Here is an 18497-nt window from a genome sequence, read left to right as displayed (position 1 = left end):
ATTTTGTTGTTACCTGTTGATTACCTCTGGCGCCCTATTGTTAATTCCTGAGATAGCGTTCACGTGTAATTTAAAAAGAAAATCTTAATTTCTTTTAGTACACGTTTGTGTACATAACACAGCCATTACTAAGCAGTGTGAGAGCAGAGCAACCTTCCCTGCAGTCACGCTACATGTGCGTTGCCAGTGTAACTCGTTCTGTGCATTCAGGCAGTCCGGCACAACCACAGATACACACTCCCAACACACTACCTTCTAGAACTACTACAAATATTTGGTCCAACAAATCTTATAATATCGTGTAAATGCTATAAAGTACAGAAACTATGATAATTCTTGGTGGATGCTCGACTCGGAACCAAGTAACTTATCGTCGCCGGCAGCAGGCGTTACCGTTGGCGGCGACACATCTGCTCGCTCGGGGCCGCTACTCGGAGCTCGAACCCGGGGCCCTAGGGGAACCCAGCACGTCACACACCCCGTGACACGGACCACGGCCTCACCACCATCCGGCGCACGGAACTAGGCGCCACCACGAGGCTTCAGACGGTAAGCAGGCCCTGTGAGTCATTGTCTTGTGTGCTTAGTTCTGTGTCAAAGCAGTGTCTGCCACAGCGCCGTTCTGCTGTGATTACCATTCCCAGCGCACTTATTATGTACCTCCAGTTTGTCACACGTAGTACGACATCCTTGCCAAAAGACACTTTAGCACGCGTCTAAACCTGGGCAGTATCACACAGAATGTGACAGTTATACAAAGTACCAACCACAGTTCAGTCCTCTGATCAAAAGTTTGTTAGTTGGAAAAGTTTTTATCCTGGTCGGATTACTTTCTGATAAAAAAAAATTTACAATACATAGCAACACAGTTCTAGTTGAACTTCACAACTTCCTGTAGCTTGATATTTTAAAAAAAATAAGTCCATGGGTTAAGTTCACTTAACCAGGTACAGGACAAGTCATCCTGGGCCGATGTCGGCGCCTGGGGTCAAATTTCTAATTAATTAAAGTACAAAAATAAATTAATAATAATAAAAGGTTGCAACTCGGCCTGGTCCTGACCAGCAGGCGTTAAATTGTCACTTAGTCCATTCTCGTTATGAGTTCATGACTTGCCGATGATGCAATCGCATTCGGCAACTATCGAGCGACAACTGCCTTGCATCACGCAGTTACCTTCCTTTACAAAGTTAGAAACAAAGGAAGGCAATATCACACTACTGCATGGCTCGCCCTGATTGGCTGGCGAGGCAGTGCCCAGCGAAAGTTTGTCTATTGCTGCGCAGTCAGATGACCATGTGCTGGGTTTTTCCAACAACGCACTGACTTGAGGCGTGAAAAATAACTCGCTGGTGACAGTGTGTCGCACCTGTCTCTCTATTTTTTCCCATTCTCTAGAATGTTCTGAAACGTCAAGTCTTATTGCCCATAATGTGTTTTATAATTGTACAAACACAATTAATAGACACATTACCGTATATACTCGTGTATAGCGCGCCCTTTTTTCCCCTCAAGTAAAGGAAAAAAATAAGGATGCTCGCTATACACGGAAAAAAAAAGTGAGTAGATGAGGCGGGGAGGAGTGGAAGTCGTTAACTGCCGGTTGACGGGTGACGTTTCTGGCCAGCCCCCACACATACGCACAAGCAACAAGGCCTCTCTTTCACACACACACACACACACACACACACACACACACGTGCGCGCGCAAGCTCGCAGGTCTCTTGTTTATTTTTAGACCTCCCCCTCTACAGCTAGTAAAATAAAAGAGAGAGAGAGAGAGAGAGAGAATGTTGACACCAGTCCCCCTCCCACTTCCTTCGCTTCGTCGCAGCTGCTACCGGTGAGTCATCTAATCCTCCGTGTCACATTCCTGCCTGCCTCCCTTCCTCCCGCCCACGTACCAGTTGTGACGATACAGCGCTTCATTATCTTCCGTCTACACAGCAGAGTTTAAGTATTTTCCTGACGCATCACCACACATCAATTTAAATTATCATTTGTTTCATACGTAATTACTTAACAGGTACCACAAAATGTTAGTACAATTTATCTACGGGAAAAAAAAAATTTTTCTTTGGAATTTGTTGCAAAAATCGTGGTGCGCGCTATACACGAGGGCGCGCTATACACGAGTAAATACGGTAATTTTAACTGACTAAAAAAAATAAAAGTGAAAGAATAATAATAAAATATATTACATTCTAATTTATGTAAAACCTAAACGAAATACTAATATTAAAGCACAATCAAAATACTTTAAATAATTATGCATAATTAATAAAACATGAGTATTAATTAATTATGAAGAAAAAAATACTATGCAAATTAGTTAAATTATTATGTATTAACATAGGTCAAGAGTTATGCTATGTCAAACGCCATATAAACAAAATTGCTTTTCTCGAATAACAATCCCAATCATACTTTTCAAACTTAATTTTAGTATCAAATATGCTATGATTATGTGATGAAACACAGTAATTACAATTTCTGATAAATGGAATCAGAGATATTGCAGATAGTTACCAATTGACTTCACAGCACAGACAGGTGCAGCATTTTTCCAATAATAAGTACCTACGTGAAGACAACAGCAGTCACTTACATCCCAATGATGAGAGCAAATAGACTAGCTTCCCGAGGAGCAGGTCGGTAGAGCGCAACACGAGACACTCACCCGCACAGCGCGGCCAGCCGCTCCGCCTCCCTGAAGCCCGTCTCCACGGCTCCGTGCACCGTCGAGAAGTAGTGCTCGTGAGTGGCCTCGCCAGCAAACAACACAGCCTGTCGACAGACATGCCTTCACTGCCTGGCTGTGCCTGGTCCCAAACACTGCTGTATGTACCTACGAGCAGGAAACATACCGGTTTGCCTTGAGAGTCGACCAATGGGTGGGCCAGCAGGGCAGGTGTCGCCCCCGTCGCAACGCTGTCCACGCCCCGGTAACTGTACGAGCCACGGAAGTGCTTGTTGGTGCCCCAAGTGGACCTGCGGAGAGAACCCAAACTCTTATTACAATTCCTTTTCACACGACAACTTGGTGTGAGCATGAAGTGAAAACCAGTGGGTTGTGTTGTTTACGTGTGTGCGCACGGTAGTAAGATATGTCATTACGTATGCAAAACAGCTATCTCCTTAAACTGGTAATTGTAAAATCCAAGCCCATAGTTAGGATATTAAGCTATTTTACTGGTTTTATACCTTTTTTGAAACACTGGGTGTTTATATTATGCTTTGCCAAGGATGAAATGAGTATGTATGATGAAACTATGCGATTGAAGTCATTCTAATATATTTTAAGGTAATGTTTTCCAAAGTATTGCCAGCCATGTTGCCAGCTCTGTTGGCAGTTGATGATATTGAACCTGGCGAAACACTAGGGAAACTCATGGCATGGTGTGCTGACCGAGTGGTTTCGTCTCCAGTGGGGAATACTACCAGCTGTTGCTGCTGCTGATTGGACGGTGGTTGCTGCAACTGAGGTGGTTGGTGGTTCAGGTGTTCACGATGTGGAAGGTTGGTCGTCATCGCTGGTCGCTGGGAGTTCGTCGGTACTGTTCATTGTTCCGTTGTTCATCATGGTTTGTATTCATCCTCGCTGTCCGATTGTGTATGCTTGCTCTACCAGATCTTCTTGTTCTTGTACTGCTTGGTGTTTCAGGGTCTGTCTTGTTTTCCAACCTTAGCAAATCCCCACCTAGCCGGTTCACGTTGTCTTTGGTGTTTTCTGTGTGGCTTCGCTGTCATGGAGGGTACAGTGGACCTGCCTTCTGTTCTCGAGGCTTCTCACCACCACGCTGTGTAGCGCTTTTCAGTTTATCTAGGGCGGTCGGATGTCAGTACTTCTTCACAGAACTCCGTTACGTTTGTGAAATGGCAGCCGGTCGGTAGTTGACCGATGACCATGACTCTTCATCACCCATCTCTAGGTCAAGATACCTGGTTCTTCCGACATTTGGGACATGGGCATTTCAAGGGATTTTTTTACATTCTGAGTCAAAACGTTCTGCACATAGCCTGGCCTTCAAATTCCCTTGTGTGTGTACATTCCGAAATTGCTGCTTGAAATGCTTGCAGGAATTCTTCGTATGTGGGGTCAGATGTCTGCGGTACTACCCACCAATAATACGCGTGGTCGCACAATGCTGCACTGGGACATTTCAATTTTTCTTCTCCGAAGAGTTTTAACATATTGGCATAATCTTCTAATTTAAAAATAAATTGCACGGGATTCTTGTTTTCCCCTGCAGCGAAGCATGGCATGGACTCTGCCCACACCTCAAGACCCCACTGGTAGTCGTCTTCGTGTATCCGCGCAGGGGGGAATCAAGCCTAGCTCCCACGGCCCAGGAACACAGTCGATGGTCGGGTCCACGCGCCCATCCATGTGGTGGTGCCCAACATCTCTATTAATGCTGACCCAAAAAAACCCTCCCATATGACAATACCAAGTGATATAGTTAGTTACGCATAGATAACAAAATAGTTAAAGCATTAAAATACTTCAAGAATAAAATAAACTTATTAAATTGGTAACATAATATACGTATATGTTTTGTTATTAAGGTATTTTATTCTTAACAACAGACAAACACTTATTCACTTATTCACTGCGACAGTTTACACTAATTGACAAGCTTGGTATTCCCATATTGACTTGAGGAAGGTGGCCTGATGCACCGGGCCGTACCTGTCCACCTGCAGAGCGGGCGGGATGTCGTACAGCTGGCCGAAGAAGAACTGCAGCAGCTCCGTGCAGCCGTGCAGCACGGCGGGGAGGGGCAGTGACTCCATGTGCCGTGCCGAGCGCCCCACGACCCAGGCCATGAGCGTGCTGGGCGCGCCGTCCACGGGGTGGAAGCAGAACACGTCCTGCAGCCAGCGCCTGCCGTCGTCCTGCGCATCAGTGGCAATCAACTACAATGTGGCTTTCCTTCAAGATAAAACTTCATTTCATCTTTACCAAAATATTAACTTTGATGATTTTTACTTCACCAGTCATTTTATTGCTGAATTCAAAACTTGGCTACGATGCGATGGCTAGATTTAATTTGTTTTGTGGTAAACCAAATTTTGTTTGACTGAATGTAAAAGTGAATGATGCATGTAATACTTCAATTCCTGTTTCATGAAATCATGTGCAATAATTTAACCTTTACTAACTATAACTGCACTTAGGTAAATACAGTGGGCGTGTACTTTATTTCAATATCCAGCCAGTAACGTGATACTCTGTCCATTGCAATATGGCGTGGCACACAACCACGGGTTCACGCCCCAGCCGTAGCACTGCTACCAGCTACCAGCCAAGGTGCTGCACAAGAACACTGGCGCTCCACGGCACCACTCTGCAAGGCACCACAAGCGAGCTGCTCATGTTCAGATCATCCGGGTGGATCTGGCTGCTATCCGGCTGTTTTCTTATTTTTACTATTCAAATCACATAATTTTAAAATATTTCAAGTCATTCACTTCGAAGGTATAGAATTTTAAGTCACATACAACTTATGTACACACAATATATATTGTTTACAAACATGTTTTGCTAGTAAATTACAATTTGCAAAACTACTGCTAAATTTAGACACCTTTTATGTGCTCATATTTATTAATTCTACCTGTTTCTTAGCTTTTCTAAACAGTTTTTGTTTTGTTTTTTTATGGTGTTTTAACTCCTCATCTCTCTAGGATGGCATATCTTTTCTCTTGCTGCATTTTATTGCAATTGTGCAATTTGCACTGCTTGCAGCAATTGATTTGTGATTTTAACTGCTTGAACTTCTGTATTTATCACACTGTCATACTCTTGTTTTATGGCACCATACTCAATTCTTCTTCCTCGTTGATTTAGAACCGCCAAGTCTTTGAAGTGACAAATCAAAGAACAGTAAACCCCTGATTATCCGTGTTGACTAGGGCTTACTGACGCCCAGATAATTGGAATCCTGTAAAAAAACCCAGGTAATTTGTTTTACTTTTAAGGGCTGCCTTTGAATTTGGGTCGCACCATATATGTCTTCTGAGCACAAGTGAAGTCTTTGTGTACTGTGTGTCGGCTTATTGGGAGCCAAACAACACGGCAGTGAGTTGCCGTGCAGTCTGCTGGAGAGGCAGCAGTCACCCCCCCCCCCTCCCTACCAGCCCCCCTGAACCATCACTTCTTTAAATGTAATTATTTGACCCCTTGGAGGCTAATTATTCTTTCTTCTCAGTTCTTTGTTCTTTCATAAAACTAGCACACAGAGAAACTTGAGCCACGCTGCAGGAATATATCAGTAGCACTTTGATACACCAATTCTCAGAGGATTGGTTTGCACAGACCTAACAAAGGAGAGTTTCCATAAATCAAAAATGGATGCAGCAGTACAAGAGCATCTTGCAGAGCCTTCTGCAGTGTTCGTCACCAAGTGCAGGAAGTCTTCGAGATTGTCGCAGGCAGTTCCGCCTCCCATCAGTTACGAGTCCTTCAACCGTTTGCACTACAGGAGCAGCTTTCAGTGTGTCAAGGGGGCTTGATTCGGTGATTTGCGTTGGGCACAGTAAAAGACCTTGCACCGGTGATTGTCATGACAAATAATTTCCGACTAGAAGTTTGTGCATGGTCGGGGATGGGGAAGGGAGGAATCCCCTGGAAGAGACTCGGTCATGCCAACCCCGCACTTCACGCCACCCGAACCTCGTGGCAAGGTGGCCACAGAGACCCGACAAGTGTCGCTCCTTCCCGAGGAGGAAGCTCCAGAGCGGAGGGCCTGTGTCAAGGAGGGCCCCACACACGTCTCAAACTGATCACAGTAGAGCTGAGACACAATCCAGTCCATGAAGGTACAACTGGAATAGAAACCACTTATCACAGTACTGCAAACAACTGTGAAGCTAAAATAAATATGAGACAATCATTTAAAGAAAAGCAATAACTTTAACAAGGGTAAAAACTCTGATTTTCTATTATTGCAAACACCTGAAAAAAAAAAATTCCTTCTATCACAACATGGCATTAATTACCTGTTCGAGACGGAAGGCCTGAATGGCTTCACGAGTCCACACGATGCTGAACACCTTCTCTTCGTTGGTCCACCACTCATGAGGAAAAAGAAGGAATATTTTATCCACAGTTCCAATCCCCAAGCCCTGAAACAAGATGACAACACTCAGCACTCGACACATTTTATTTCCGTTCTATAAGCGGTTACAGGCGAACGCCTGTCCACACAGCTGCGAGTGAGTGAGCAAGCGAGCACCTGTCTGTGCAGCAGCAAGCGGGCAGGTGAACGCCTGTCCACACAGCTGTGGGTGGGTGAGCGAGCAAGCGAGCGCCTGTCTGTGCAGCAGCAAGCGGGCAGGTGAACGCCTGTCCACACAGCTGTGGGTGGGTGAGCGAGCAAGCGAGCGCCTGTCTGTGCAGCAGCAAGCGGGCAGGTGAACGCCTGTCCACACAGCTGTGGGTGGGTGAGCGAGCAAGCGAGCGCCTGTCTGTGCAGCAGCAAGCGGGCAGGTGAACGCCTGTCCACACAGCTGTGGGTGGGTGAGCGAGCAAGCGAGCGCCTGTCTGTGCAGCAGCAAGCGGGCAGGTGAACGCCTGTCCACACAGCTGTGGGTGGGTGAGCGAGCAAGCGAGCGCCTGTCTGTGTAGCAGCAAGCGGGCAGGTGAACGCCTGTCCACACAGCTGTGGGTGGGTGAGCGAGCAAGCGAGCGCCTGTCTGTGCAGCAGCAAGCGGGCAGGTGAACGCCTGTCCACACAGCTGTGGGTGGGTGAGCGAGCAAGCGAGCGCCTGTCTGTGCAGCAGCAAGCGGGCAGGTGAACGCCTGTCCACACAGCTGTGGGTGGGTGAGCGAGCAAGTGAGCGCCTGTCTGTGCAGCAGCAAGCGGGCAGGTGAACGCCTGTCCACACAGCTGTGGGTGGGTGAGCGAGCAAGCGAGCGCCTGTCTGTGCAGCAGCAAGCGGGCAGGTGAACGCCTGTCCACACAGCTGTGGGTGGGTGAGCGAGCAAGTGAGCGCCTGTATGTGCAGCAGCAAGCGGGCAGGTGAACGCCTGTCCACACAGCTGTGGGTGGGTGAGCGAGCAAGTGAGCACCTGTCTGTGCAGCAGCAAGCGGGCATGTGAACGCCTGTCCACACAGCTGTGGGTGGATGAGCGAGCAAGCGAGCGCCTGTCTGTGCAGCAGCAAGCGGGCAGGTGAACGCCTGTCCACACAGCTGTGGGTGGGTGAGCGAGCAAGTGAGCACCTGTCTGTGCAGCAGCAAGCGGGCAGGTGAACGCCTGTCCACACAGCTGTGGGTGGGTGAGCGAGCAAGCGAGCGCCTGTCTGTGCAGCAGCAAGCGGGCAGGTGAACGCCTGTCCACACAGCTGTGGGTGGGTGAGCGAGCGCCTGTCTGTGCAGCAGCAAGCGGGCAGGTGAACGCCTGTCCACACAGCTGTGGGTGGATGAGCGAGCAAGCGAGCGCCTGTCTGTGCAGCAGCAAGCGGGCAGGTGAATGCCTGTCCACACAGCTATGGGTGGGTGAGCGAGCAAGTGAGCACCTGTCTGTGCAGCAGCAAGCGGGCAGGTGAATGCCTGTCCACACAGCTGTGGGTGGGTGAGCGAGCAAGTGAGTGCCTGTCTGTGCAGCAGCAAGCGGGCAGGTGAACGCCTGTCCACACAGCTGTGGGTGGGTGAGCGAGCAAGTGAGCGCCTGTCTGTGCAGCAGCAAGCGGGCATGTGAACGCCTGTCCACACAGCTGTGGGTGGATGAGCGAGCAAGCGAGCGCCTGTCTGTGCAGCAGCAAGCGGGCAGGTGAACGCCTGTCCACACAGCTGTGGGTGGGTGAGCGAGCAAGTGAGCACCTGTCTGTGCAGCAGCAAGCGGGCAGGTGAACGCCTGTCCACACAGCTGTGGGTGGGTGAGCGAGCAAGCGAGCGCCTGTCTGTGCAGCAGCAAGCGGGCAGGTGAACGCCTGTCCACACAGCTGTGGGTGGGTGAGCGAGCGCCTGTCTGTGCAGCAGCAAGCGGGCAGGTGAACGCCTGTCCACACAGCTGTGGGTGGATGAGCGAGCAAGCGAGCGCCTGTCTGTGCAGCAGCAAGCGGGCAGGTGAATGCCTGTCCACACAGCTATGGGTGGGTGAGCGAGCAAGTGAGCACCTGTCTGTGCAGCAGCAAGCGGGCAGGTGAATGCCTGTCCACACAGCTGTGGGTGGGTGAGCGAGCAAGTGAGTGCCTGTCTGTGCAGCAGCAAGCGGGCAGGTGAACGCCTGTCCACACAGCTATGGGTGGGTGAGCGAGCAAGTGAGCGCCTGTCTGTGCAGCAGCAAGCGGGCATGTGAACGCCTGTCCACACAGCTCTGGGCGGGTGGGCGAGCCCACAGAAGAGGTGAAAATAATGGCCTCCGCAAGATGCTCCAGAGCGAAGCTCTTTGCAAGTGTACCATGCAAGATTAGACAGGAGTAGAGGTCCTGAGTGGAAAAATGATCAATTCCATTATCAACATGACAAAAGATTAAATGTGATAAAATATTTTAGCGAACCACAAAAATATTTAAATACCAAACCATTTCACTAAAAATGATTAATATATTAGAAAACCTTTACACTAGTTATTTGTAAAGTAAGAAACAAATAATTATTAAGGTATAATGATTCAATTAAGCTAAATATAACACAAACGTTATTACCTGAATAGCAGTGAGCTTGTATGCAGGCAGCCGGGGCTGGAACAAGGTCTGACACTTGTCTTTCAACACTCCCAGAGACACTGTCACCAGCACGTGGTCAGACAAGTACACAGAGCCATCTGCACACGAGGTCACCACCTGGTGCTGTCCCTCCCACTGCACACTGGTCACCTCCTTGTTGAGACACACCTTGCTCCTGACAGGCAGCTCTGCACTGGCATCAGGGAACCTCTTCTGTAAGCACAGAGCAGTGGCTGAACAAGCACTGACACGTGGTCACACAAGTACACAGAGCCATCTGCACACGAGGTCACCACCTAGTCCTGTCCCCCCTTGTTGAGTCACAGCTGTAACGAGACCAGGGAGCGATGGAATGAGAGTGTACGGCACTCACGGTGAGCAGGTCGATGACGCTGTGGTAGCCGCCACTCTTCCAGCCGAGCATCAGGTTGCCCTCACACGTCCAGTACTCTCGACTGCCACGACTCGACTGCTGGGTCCACGAGTCGCAGCCGTCCACCGACTCCTGCAGTCGGCAGAACAGCTGGAAGAAGGGCTCAGCTAGACGGGAGCTCTCATAGTCCACGCCTTCTGCCCGCAGCCTTCTCTTGTACCTGGCGACACCAGCACCCTTAGTGCCATCTCCTTGTACACTCAACACAAGGCATCGCCAGAGGGGTACATTCAGCCTCTAACAACCGGTCTACATGGGTTAAGATCTTAGGCTTGCGAAGTCACTCCACCTTTGATTCAGTTTTAACTTTTGTATTAGTTGGTTTTAAGTTCACCCCATATATACAGTAACTAAGTAACAAATATTAATGTCATTAAATATAGTTTTATACTATAGGCACATTTGCCTTCTGAATATATACATTAAAAAAAGTGTATGTACAACATGTCATTGTAGTTGAAATAATTCCTTGGCGATGGATTATAGAGCTTGCCAATGACGGAGGCCACCACGCAGGGTAAGTGTTACACAGGCGACTCACTCCTGCAGGTAGAAGTCGAGGATGGAGCCCGGGAACATCCTCATGGCCTGCTCCTGCTCCGAGTCAATGGCCTGCAGTATGCCCAGGAAGAGACGTGCCTCGTCAGGGTCCACCCTGCGGCCCGAGCCGTCAGCCACGATGCCGCCGCTCGCCAGCGGCACGGAGCAGTCGCGCAGCAGGCCCAGCGGCGCGGCCATCTCGAACACCACGTTGCCGCGCTCCCCGTGCACCCACTGGCCGCCCTTGTCCACCGTGTGGCCGCCTGGCACGCACACAGCCACAGCCTTCCTGCACCAGGCGCTCTGCCGCTTCTCCCACAACACACCTCGTGAACCATCTCTTTGAGTACATGTAATATGGTTCAATATCTTACTACATGTGAGCCCTATTGTTGCCATGTGGTGCAAGCCCGAATGTTCCGTTCTGCGCTTATAGTAAAGTGTAGGCAAGTTCAATTTATTCAAATAGTCAACATTAAATATATGTCAATGTGTTTGGGATATTCCTAGTGTAAAATTTATACTAGGAATAGCCCAAAAATATTGACATATTTAAAATTTTTGAAAAATATATATTGTTACGATTTACCGCGGGTTCGTAAAGGATAGCCCAATTAAAGATTTTTATCACACACACACAGTTTTATTTATTACCACTACTTGTCACTTACAAATAATCTTCTAAATTGGCAAAGAAATGTCAATTCCCTAGTCACTCGTTCCACACACCTCGCTGGGCCGCACCTCTGGCGCAACTCTCGCCGCAGCACCCCTCGTGGGTCACCGCTGCGGGACTCCGTCGCCGCACTCCGCCACCGCAGTCACACCCTTCGCCGAGATCCCACTCGACGCCTCGCTCGGAACTTCACTGACTCCGCCGCGCCCGCGCCTCTATCGCCCAGAAACTCCGCAGCGCGAGAACTCCTGACTGAACACTCCGAACTCACTTACTCCCTGCCCTGGAACCTTCGTCTAAGGACTTCGCCACTCTGCCGCACCCGCGGCACTATCGCCCCGGAAGCTCCGCTGCGGGATGGCTCCCGCCTGAACTCTCTCTATGAACTTCACTCAGACTGACTCACCTCTCGAAGGTCGGCCCCACCTCCTTATATAGCCCTTGGGTTCCCGTCCAGAACAATTGGGAATGTCTCCGAGATATCGCGCGACCTTCGCCATCGAAATGCCCAGGAACGCATCGTGAGTCCTGTCGAAGGACGCTGCGGCTGCTCAAAGAACGCCGATAAACGCAAGAAGCATCGGATTCCCACAAAACGCGCCGATAAACATGTCGGAGTCCTTTTATGCTGCAGTGCGACCTCTTTTAAGCAACTCGATCTGAGGCAGGTGCGCGCTGCGAAGGTCAGGATGTCGCGAGATAGTATGACACGAGATACCAGGGAGAGGATGCGGGTGGAAGGGGGCGCAGACAGGCCGAACGAGCGCGGCGACGCCAAGCACTGCAGCCAAGCGCAATCGTAACAATATATTATAATAAATTAAAATAAATTAAATAATATATTGAATTATAGTTATTTAATTTCTTTTAAGATAAATTACTATGACTTTGGGAAAATAAAGAACTGCATTAGAATGTTTTACAAGTTTATATTGCAAAACAAAAAGAAACTTAAAGAAACAAGTAGTAAAACATCATGAAAATCAACTTGGTAAACATATTAATATTATCTTAATAAAGTTTGAAGTGTGATCAGGTTATGGATCTTCTTTAGAGGTAGAATCTTCCTCTTCTTCACCTGGAGCAATGTAACGTGAAGCCTTATCACTGTTAAGTCCAATTAAAAAAGGGATGGTAATTAGGTGGTACGAATGGTAAGAGGTCAATCATGTCTTTTTTTCTTTGACTCTGTACTTGTAATCCACTGGGGTAGAGAAGAGATTGTTCTGTGTGCTGTTATAAGCCGGTGGCCACGTCTTCCAGTAGGAGTCAGTTCAGCAACGTAAACCCCTCATACAACACCTTACAGGGGAGCAGTTTTCATACCGAATTTACTGCATGAGGAACCAAGTTACTGGTTCATTACTGGCGTTTTTCTTCCTGTTTGTTATTGCAGATTTGATTTGATTTGTGTTATAAAAGTCATCTTTTGTTATTTCGGAAACAATTTTTTTTTTGCTACGTTTTGCTGAGCTCATTACACTCTACCAATCAGTAGGAAGAAAAATAGGTATGCTTTTCCTTCGCTGATACTTCAATAGCACCTAAGTCTCAGTCATTTGGTAGAAAAGAATGGCCATACACGAGAAATTTTTGCCCTATTACTTCGAAAAAGTTTTCAGGAGATAGGATATTTTTCATTAAGGATAGGGTTATATTATATTACGGTTATGACCACACCACGTGTATGAATAAATAATTATGTGCTTTTTCCCACGACAGCATGTATCGAAGTGTTTTATCAAGCACGATTGATTTCCTGAGACACTCTTGAAGCTTGTGTTTCATCCAAAATGTGACAATATGCATTTTTATGTTTAAAATTGTGTACACCTACATTGTCGGCATACGTGTTGTGTTGTTTTAAGCATTACTAACTGTTAAGATCGGAAATGGTAGAGCTTTCTGTATGTCAATAGAACAAACATTCAGGCCATCGTTAGTTTAATTTTTCTTTATCTTCTTTTGTCAGGTCCTCGCTGCCTCAGCTTCACACAAATGTAGCTCATGTTCACTCAAATGACCATTCTTTTTCAACTAACAGATCGGAATTGCTCATCTTAATCTTGTACTCATTGGAGCATGAAAACCTAGATTATATTGCGTATTGAATATATGCAGATAATAACTAATCTTAACAGGTTAGCGCTTATTATTAATACTATACTCCTTATACAAATCATACATTTTACTTACATCCAAGTTTTTTATGAATCCTTGTGTAGTGAGACTCGTGTTTGAGAAAGCATTCAATATGTTGTTTCACCAAATCTGTATCTACAACGGGGGGGATCACACTAGGATTAGGCTTATTTTTTCTTCAATCAGTAACAGGTGACTTAACCTCTCTAAAATTTTAATAAACCCCTAGTAACTCAACCATCAGTTAAATTAAATGTACCTATCAAGAAAAAACTGTTTACATACATGAACAGTGTCTGTATGTGTAGTTAAAAAAAACATATTCCCTAAATCCCTTGGGCATTTCTCATTAGTGCAAAGTCCATGCCTTTCAATGCACAGAAACAAGCATTCTGTTTACCGTAATCACTTATGTCCCAGAAATGTTCATGCAAATTCCTTCTTTGTTCAACATCATTCTTTACTACACTCACAGTCAATGTCCCTAAAAATCTTGGGGTCTTCCCACTGTTTCTGTTTTTCTTAAATTCAGCACATTTATATTAATCAGGTTGCCTTAATCACTTTTTTTGTTCGAGGTACACAAACTTCTTCTTCCATCATGGACTAGTTAAACTAATAAACCAATTGCAAATACTAGCTTGAATGAAACATTAACATGAAAAAGCATGCAAAACTTTTTACACTGGCTTTGAGGTTATGTCTAATGCGTGTAGCTGCCGGCTCCGTTTAGTTGGCAAAAAGTGCTGCTCCCCACAACGTAGTTATAAACTAAGACTTACACCACTTGAGGAAAACCATATTCTGTCATTAGCTCATATTTGTAATTTTTTTACTTACACCACTTAACAACTAAGGGGCACATGTGTAAAGTACCTAAATATAACGTCTGTCTTACTATTTACATATACATAAGTAAAAAAAATTGTGAACAAGCAGCTTTGAACAGGGTTCTTATGATACCAACCAATTTACATAACTCCTACAACACATAATTTCTCTATTTTACATAAAACTCAGCAAGAAAACTGAACTTCTTTTTCAATTTAATTGGATAATTTAAATTGACTAGCTAGAATAATCCAGTTCTCTACATTTCTTTATATTTTTTACTTAATAACTAAAGTCGGTCTCAGTTTACGATCATGTAATTACCTTCCTAATAATTAACCTTCATATGACATAAGTACTTAATTTTCTAGGGTTTCAATAAATGAGACTAAATTTATTTTTACTACAAAAGTATAATTTCTGAAAAAAATTCAAAAGCAAAAACACACTAATTGTAGGTAGCCAAAAATGAATAAAAATTGTATTTAAATTATATATAGGCTCTTGATTCTATAATATTATAAATATTTGTATTTATCAATAACAGATGGTAGTAACTCAGAACTAATAATTTTCATGAAAATACAGAAACTTAAAACAGAACAAATAAAACAACATTGAAAAAAGGGGTTGCCTATAGCCGGTTCCAGTTAATATAAAGCATTTTGAATGCATTTTGTCAATAAGACCTTGGAGCACACAATTACGTGACGTAACCAGCAGGTGCAGCCCCGCTACGTTAACCGCTCTTCTGGAGCTCGTGGACGGACGAGGCTTCTTGAAGGACTGAATACTTCAGTTCAGCTGGGTACGTAGCAGTGCGCAAGTATTTTAAAAATTACTCTAAGGTGGAAACAAGTGACAGTCTAAATAAAGGAAAAAGCAGTGTCAGCCAGCGGTAGCGCCGACAGACACACCGAACACAGTGGAGTGGATCCGACCACCGATCCTGTCCTCGGCCTCCAGGATCAGGAAGTCTGTGATTCCTCGCTCGGCCAGCCGAGAGGCCGCGGCCATGCCCGCAGCTCCCGCGCCCACTATCACCACCTGGGTCGTCACGCCCATCCTGCAACCACGCACCACTTCCTGTACCCTACTCTCTCCAAGTGCGACTGTTATTCCGTGTCTGTCTTTGTCTGGACTAGTACAGCACTCAAGGCAGTGTGACGAAAAAAAATTACTTTACATGTTCAATAGATAAAAAAAGTTAAAAGGTTGTTTGATGTTTCTTAGAGTTTCTTGTCAGATTTTTGCAATATGAAAAATATTACAAGTTTTCAAACTAATACCCACGTATCGCGGGCCTTATCAATAGCTGACGGGAACGATAGGTCGGATGTCAACATTATTAATATGCAAGTAAATGTATTTCAAGTTAAATATCCAGTGTCTATATTTTAAAAAAGTCAATAACAGATACCTATTTTTGTCTATCGATGTTTCTTCTTCCTTCGTTGCAAACCAATTTATCAGATCATAAATTTAAAAAAATATATATTTATATGTGTCATGTAGTTTTTTAGATTCCTTATCTTGAGCCAATCACGAACTGTTATTGGATCCTATTCTTAAGTATGGAGCAATCGCACCATGGTACATACATCAAAATAAATAAGTATTCATAGCACACTCAAGGCCCCAGCAATCAGCTGGTGCACTTGGGTTTGTTTACAAAAGGGTTTTGTTTAAAACAAAGAGATTCATCAAATATTGAAAACGAACAATGTAGGAAATATATTAACATGGCGACACGTGACTGCAGCGATGTTCGCTTGATCGAGCGCCCGCGAAATTCAATTCCCGTGTATTACCATGGACCATGGAGTTGGGAAAACTATTACAATGGACGATTTCGGCACAGATTTTCTCTCGCAGTGTTGTAGTTGTAGAGTAATTAATTTTTACTCCATACATTTGTATGAAATATTATTTGTACGAAATACGAAATTTAGTCATGAAAAAATACCCAACGAAAAAAAAAATTACGACGAAAGGGCAAATATCTAACAACTTTAAACAAAGAAACAAACTTAACTTTGAACCTGAATATTTTAAATCTTTTATTTCGTAAATTATTCCGTTAATATTTATAAAATAGGTGATTATCCAGAGCATGGAGGTTAGAAGTTAGGGAGTAGTTTTTTATTCATGGATGCTGAAGTCATTTTGCTCTTTGGGACACGCCCACTTATGCGACCAAAACAAACAGCGAATACAGGGAAGCCTACGATTCACTCATCTTTCTGGACATACCCGAATGGGAACCCAAAATTTCACAGACGAGAGAGAGACACCTGAAGTTCCCCGAAGTTCATCCACGCTTTTTTTCCGTACCACTGTCGTATGCTGGGGACTAGTCCCTGAAGTTGCTCCGGTGTTTCCGGCTACTCAGGGGTTCGGTAGAGGGGGGTTCGGGCCGCGTGGCCAAGGGATATAGTCTCCATAATTAATAAAACCGAATAAAGTTCCCAGGTCCTTTATGCACATCAAGGTAGACACTTTACATGGGGCTGCCGCGCATCCGCCTGTGACAATTTCAATAAGGCATAGCCCGGTTCCGCGAACTTTTACTGTAATAAAATACGGGACGTCCCGTCCGTGCCGATAAAGACCCTTTCTTACTATAGTGGCGCTAAACACGGCTGACTTAATCTGGTGGAAAATGATAGGGGTGATGTCACAAGACCCGTTTGTCCCGCTTCCGGCAAATCCTCCACTGACCTCATCTCTAGGAAAATAAAGTAGCAAAGACTTAAATATATGATAACTCGCGTTCAACCCGATGACTGTCCAACTGTACGAAACATTGACTAAGGAGACGCGTATGAAAACTAAGCTTGCGACGGCGAGCGTTCAGTTCAAAAATGCACGACTCACAAAACTCGTGTTGAAACTTGCGTGAGAAATGGCTATGTCTAAAATGCGACTGAAAAGAAAAAAACTATGCGACTGAAAAACTATGGTTAACTCCCGCACGGCACAGCTCCAGACTACTGAAGACACCACGCCCGGTCAAGTCCTCTCTCACCATCGCGGAGCGACGTCTCCTGCACGACGGCTGCCTCTCATGCCAGGATGACGACTGACTCTCCCACCTCGCCTGGCGCGCCAGAGCGCCAGCGTCTCCCCCCCTCTCCCATGAGCCCGTGGAACACGCAGATTAGCCACAGGCAGAAACCACGACCTAAGCGCCCGGTGAACAAATACAACTATGAAAATTAAGTAAAAATTAAAATGAAAAATTATTTACAGTTAATTTAGAACAAAATATATACAATAACATAACAGTCAAATCCCTGAAAGAAACACATGTCGCACAGCAACACACTCTCGTTGCACCAATTATGCAAGATAGGGCACTGACGAGGCATAACGGCCTGAAGGAGCCGGGGAGACACTTGGTTCGACGTCACCATAACAGGTGTATTTATTTGGGATGTAGCTTACTCATACATCATACGCCGTTCTATCTCATTATAAAACGCTGTGGCATTAAATTTTGCGGTCGATTAGGATAGGTTGACGCTAACCCCGCTACCTCTATGTGAATTTAAGTAACTTAAGTATTGTTCGGAATCTCAGGGTAGGTTCGGCCTTGTGGCTAGAGGCAGTGGCGGATCCAGGATTTTGGTTTGGGAGGGGCTTGACCCAGCTGAGGCTAGGCTTTATCAAGGCAAACACTAAAACAATAGTGGACCCAGATGCCTTTGGAGGGGGCTTGAGCCCCTTAGCCCCCCCTCTGGATCCGCTACTGGCTAGAGGCAGTGGTTCGACACAGTAGGGCCCCCTGAGCTGTTTCGGCCACTCGGGACGCCTGAAAAGAAAAAGAAAATACCGGCTGATTTCTTATTAATTCATCCCGGCACAGCCCTTTACATAGTGCTGCCCGTCCTGACCGTAACGGTTGTCCCGAAACGAATCGTCACATGCGCTCAGTGGTGGCTCACGATTTTACTACTCGGTAAGGTCATTCACTTTGGACACGATGCGATGATTACAAAAACAAACCTAAAATAACACACTAGAATCCTAAGCAAGATTACACTTCACAATTATAATTACGTAGTACACTGGGCTAAGAACGCATAGGCCCGTAACTCCGGCGACGCTACATGAATCTTAGGACTGTCCCAGAAATTGACGCGTCAGTATGATTGTTTGTTACGTTTTGCCTACTGGCTGCCACGTGCAGGCTAAA

At 45.8% G+C, this 18497-nt stretch overlaps 1 protein-coding gene across 1 annotated transcript; it reads right to left on the bottom strand.

Annotated features, from left to right (window-relative positions):
- Positions 1 to 273: 273 nt before the first annotated feature.
- On the bottom strand, positions 274 to 16094 carry LOC134530062 (spermine oxidase-like). Its single transcript, XM_063364613.1, has 10 exons — positions 15720 to 16094; positions 15217 to 15365; positions 10652 to 10913; positions 10051 to 10270; positions 9657 to 9890; positions 7006 to 7131; positions 4694 to 4899; positions 2868 to 2991; positions 2681 to 2787; positions 274 to 452 (listed from the first exon to the last, which is right to left on the bottom strand). The coding sequence occupies exons 2-10, from the start codon at positions 15362 to 15364 to the stop codon at positions 428 to 430; spliced, it is 1452 nt and encodes a 483-aa protein (XP_063220683.1). The 5' UTR covers position 15365; positions 15720 to 16094; the 3' UTR covers positions 274 to 427.
- Positions 16095 to 18497: the final 2403 nt, after the last annotated feature.

The sequence above is a fragment of the Bacillus rossius genome, chromosome 3 (assembly GCF_032445375.1).
Source record: "Bacillus rossius redtenbacheri isolate Brsri chromosome 3, Brsri_v3, whole genome shotgun sequence".
In the NCBI taxonomy this organism is placed as follows: Eukaryota; Metazoa; Arthropoda; class Insecta; order Phasmatodea; family Bacillidae; genus Bacillus; species Bacillus rossius.
This window is presented reverse-complemented; position numbering and strand designations above follow the sequence as displayed.

Excerpts from the sequence above, each read along its gene's own strand:
- LOC134530062 (XM_063364613.1), bottom strand. The coding sequence starts at position 15,364 with ATGGGCGTGACGACCCAGGTGGTGATAGTGGGCGCGGGAGCTGCGGGC. Across the intron at positions 2,992-4,693 it reads CCCGCTCTGCAGGTGGACAG|GTCCACTTGGGGCACCAACA; the intron begins GTACGGCCCGGT and ends TTCTCTCCGCAG. Across the intron at positions 2,788-2,867 it reads TCGACTCTCAAGGCAAACCG|GCTGTGTTGTTTGCTGGCGA; the intron begins GTATGTTTCCTG and ends GTCTGTCGACAG.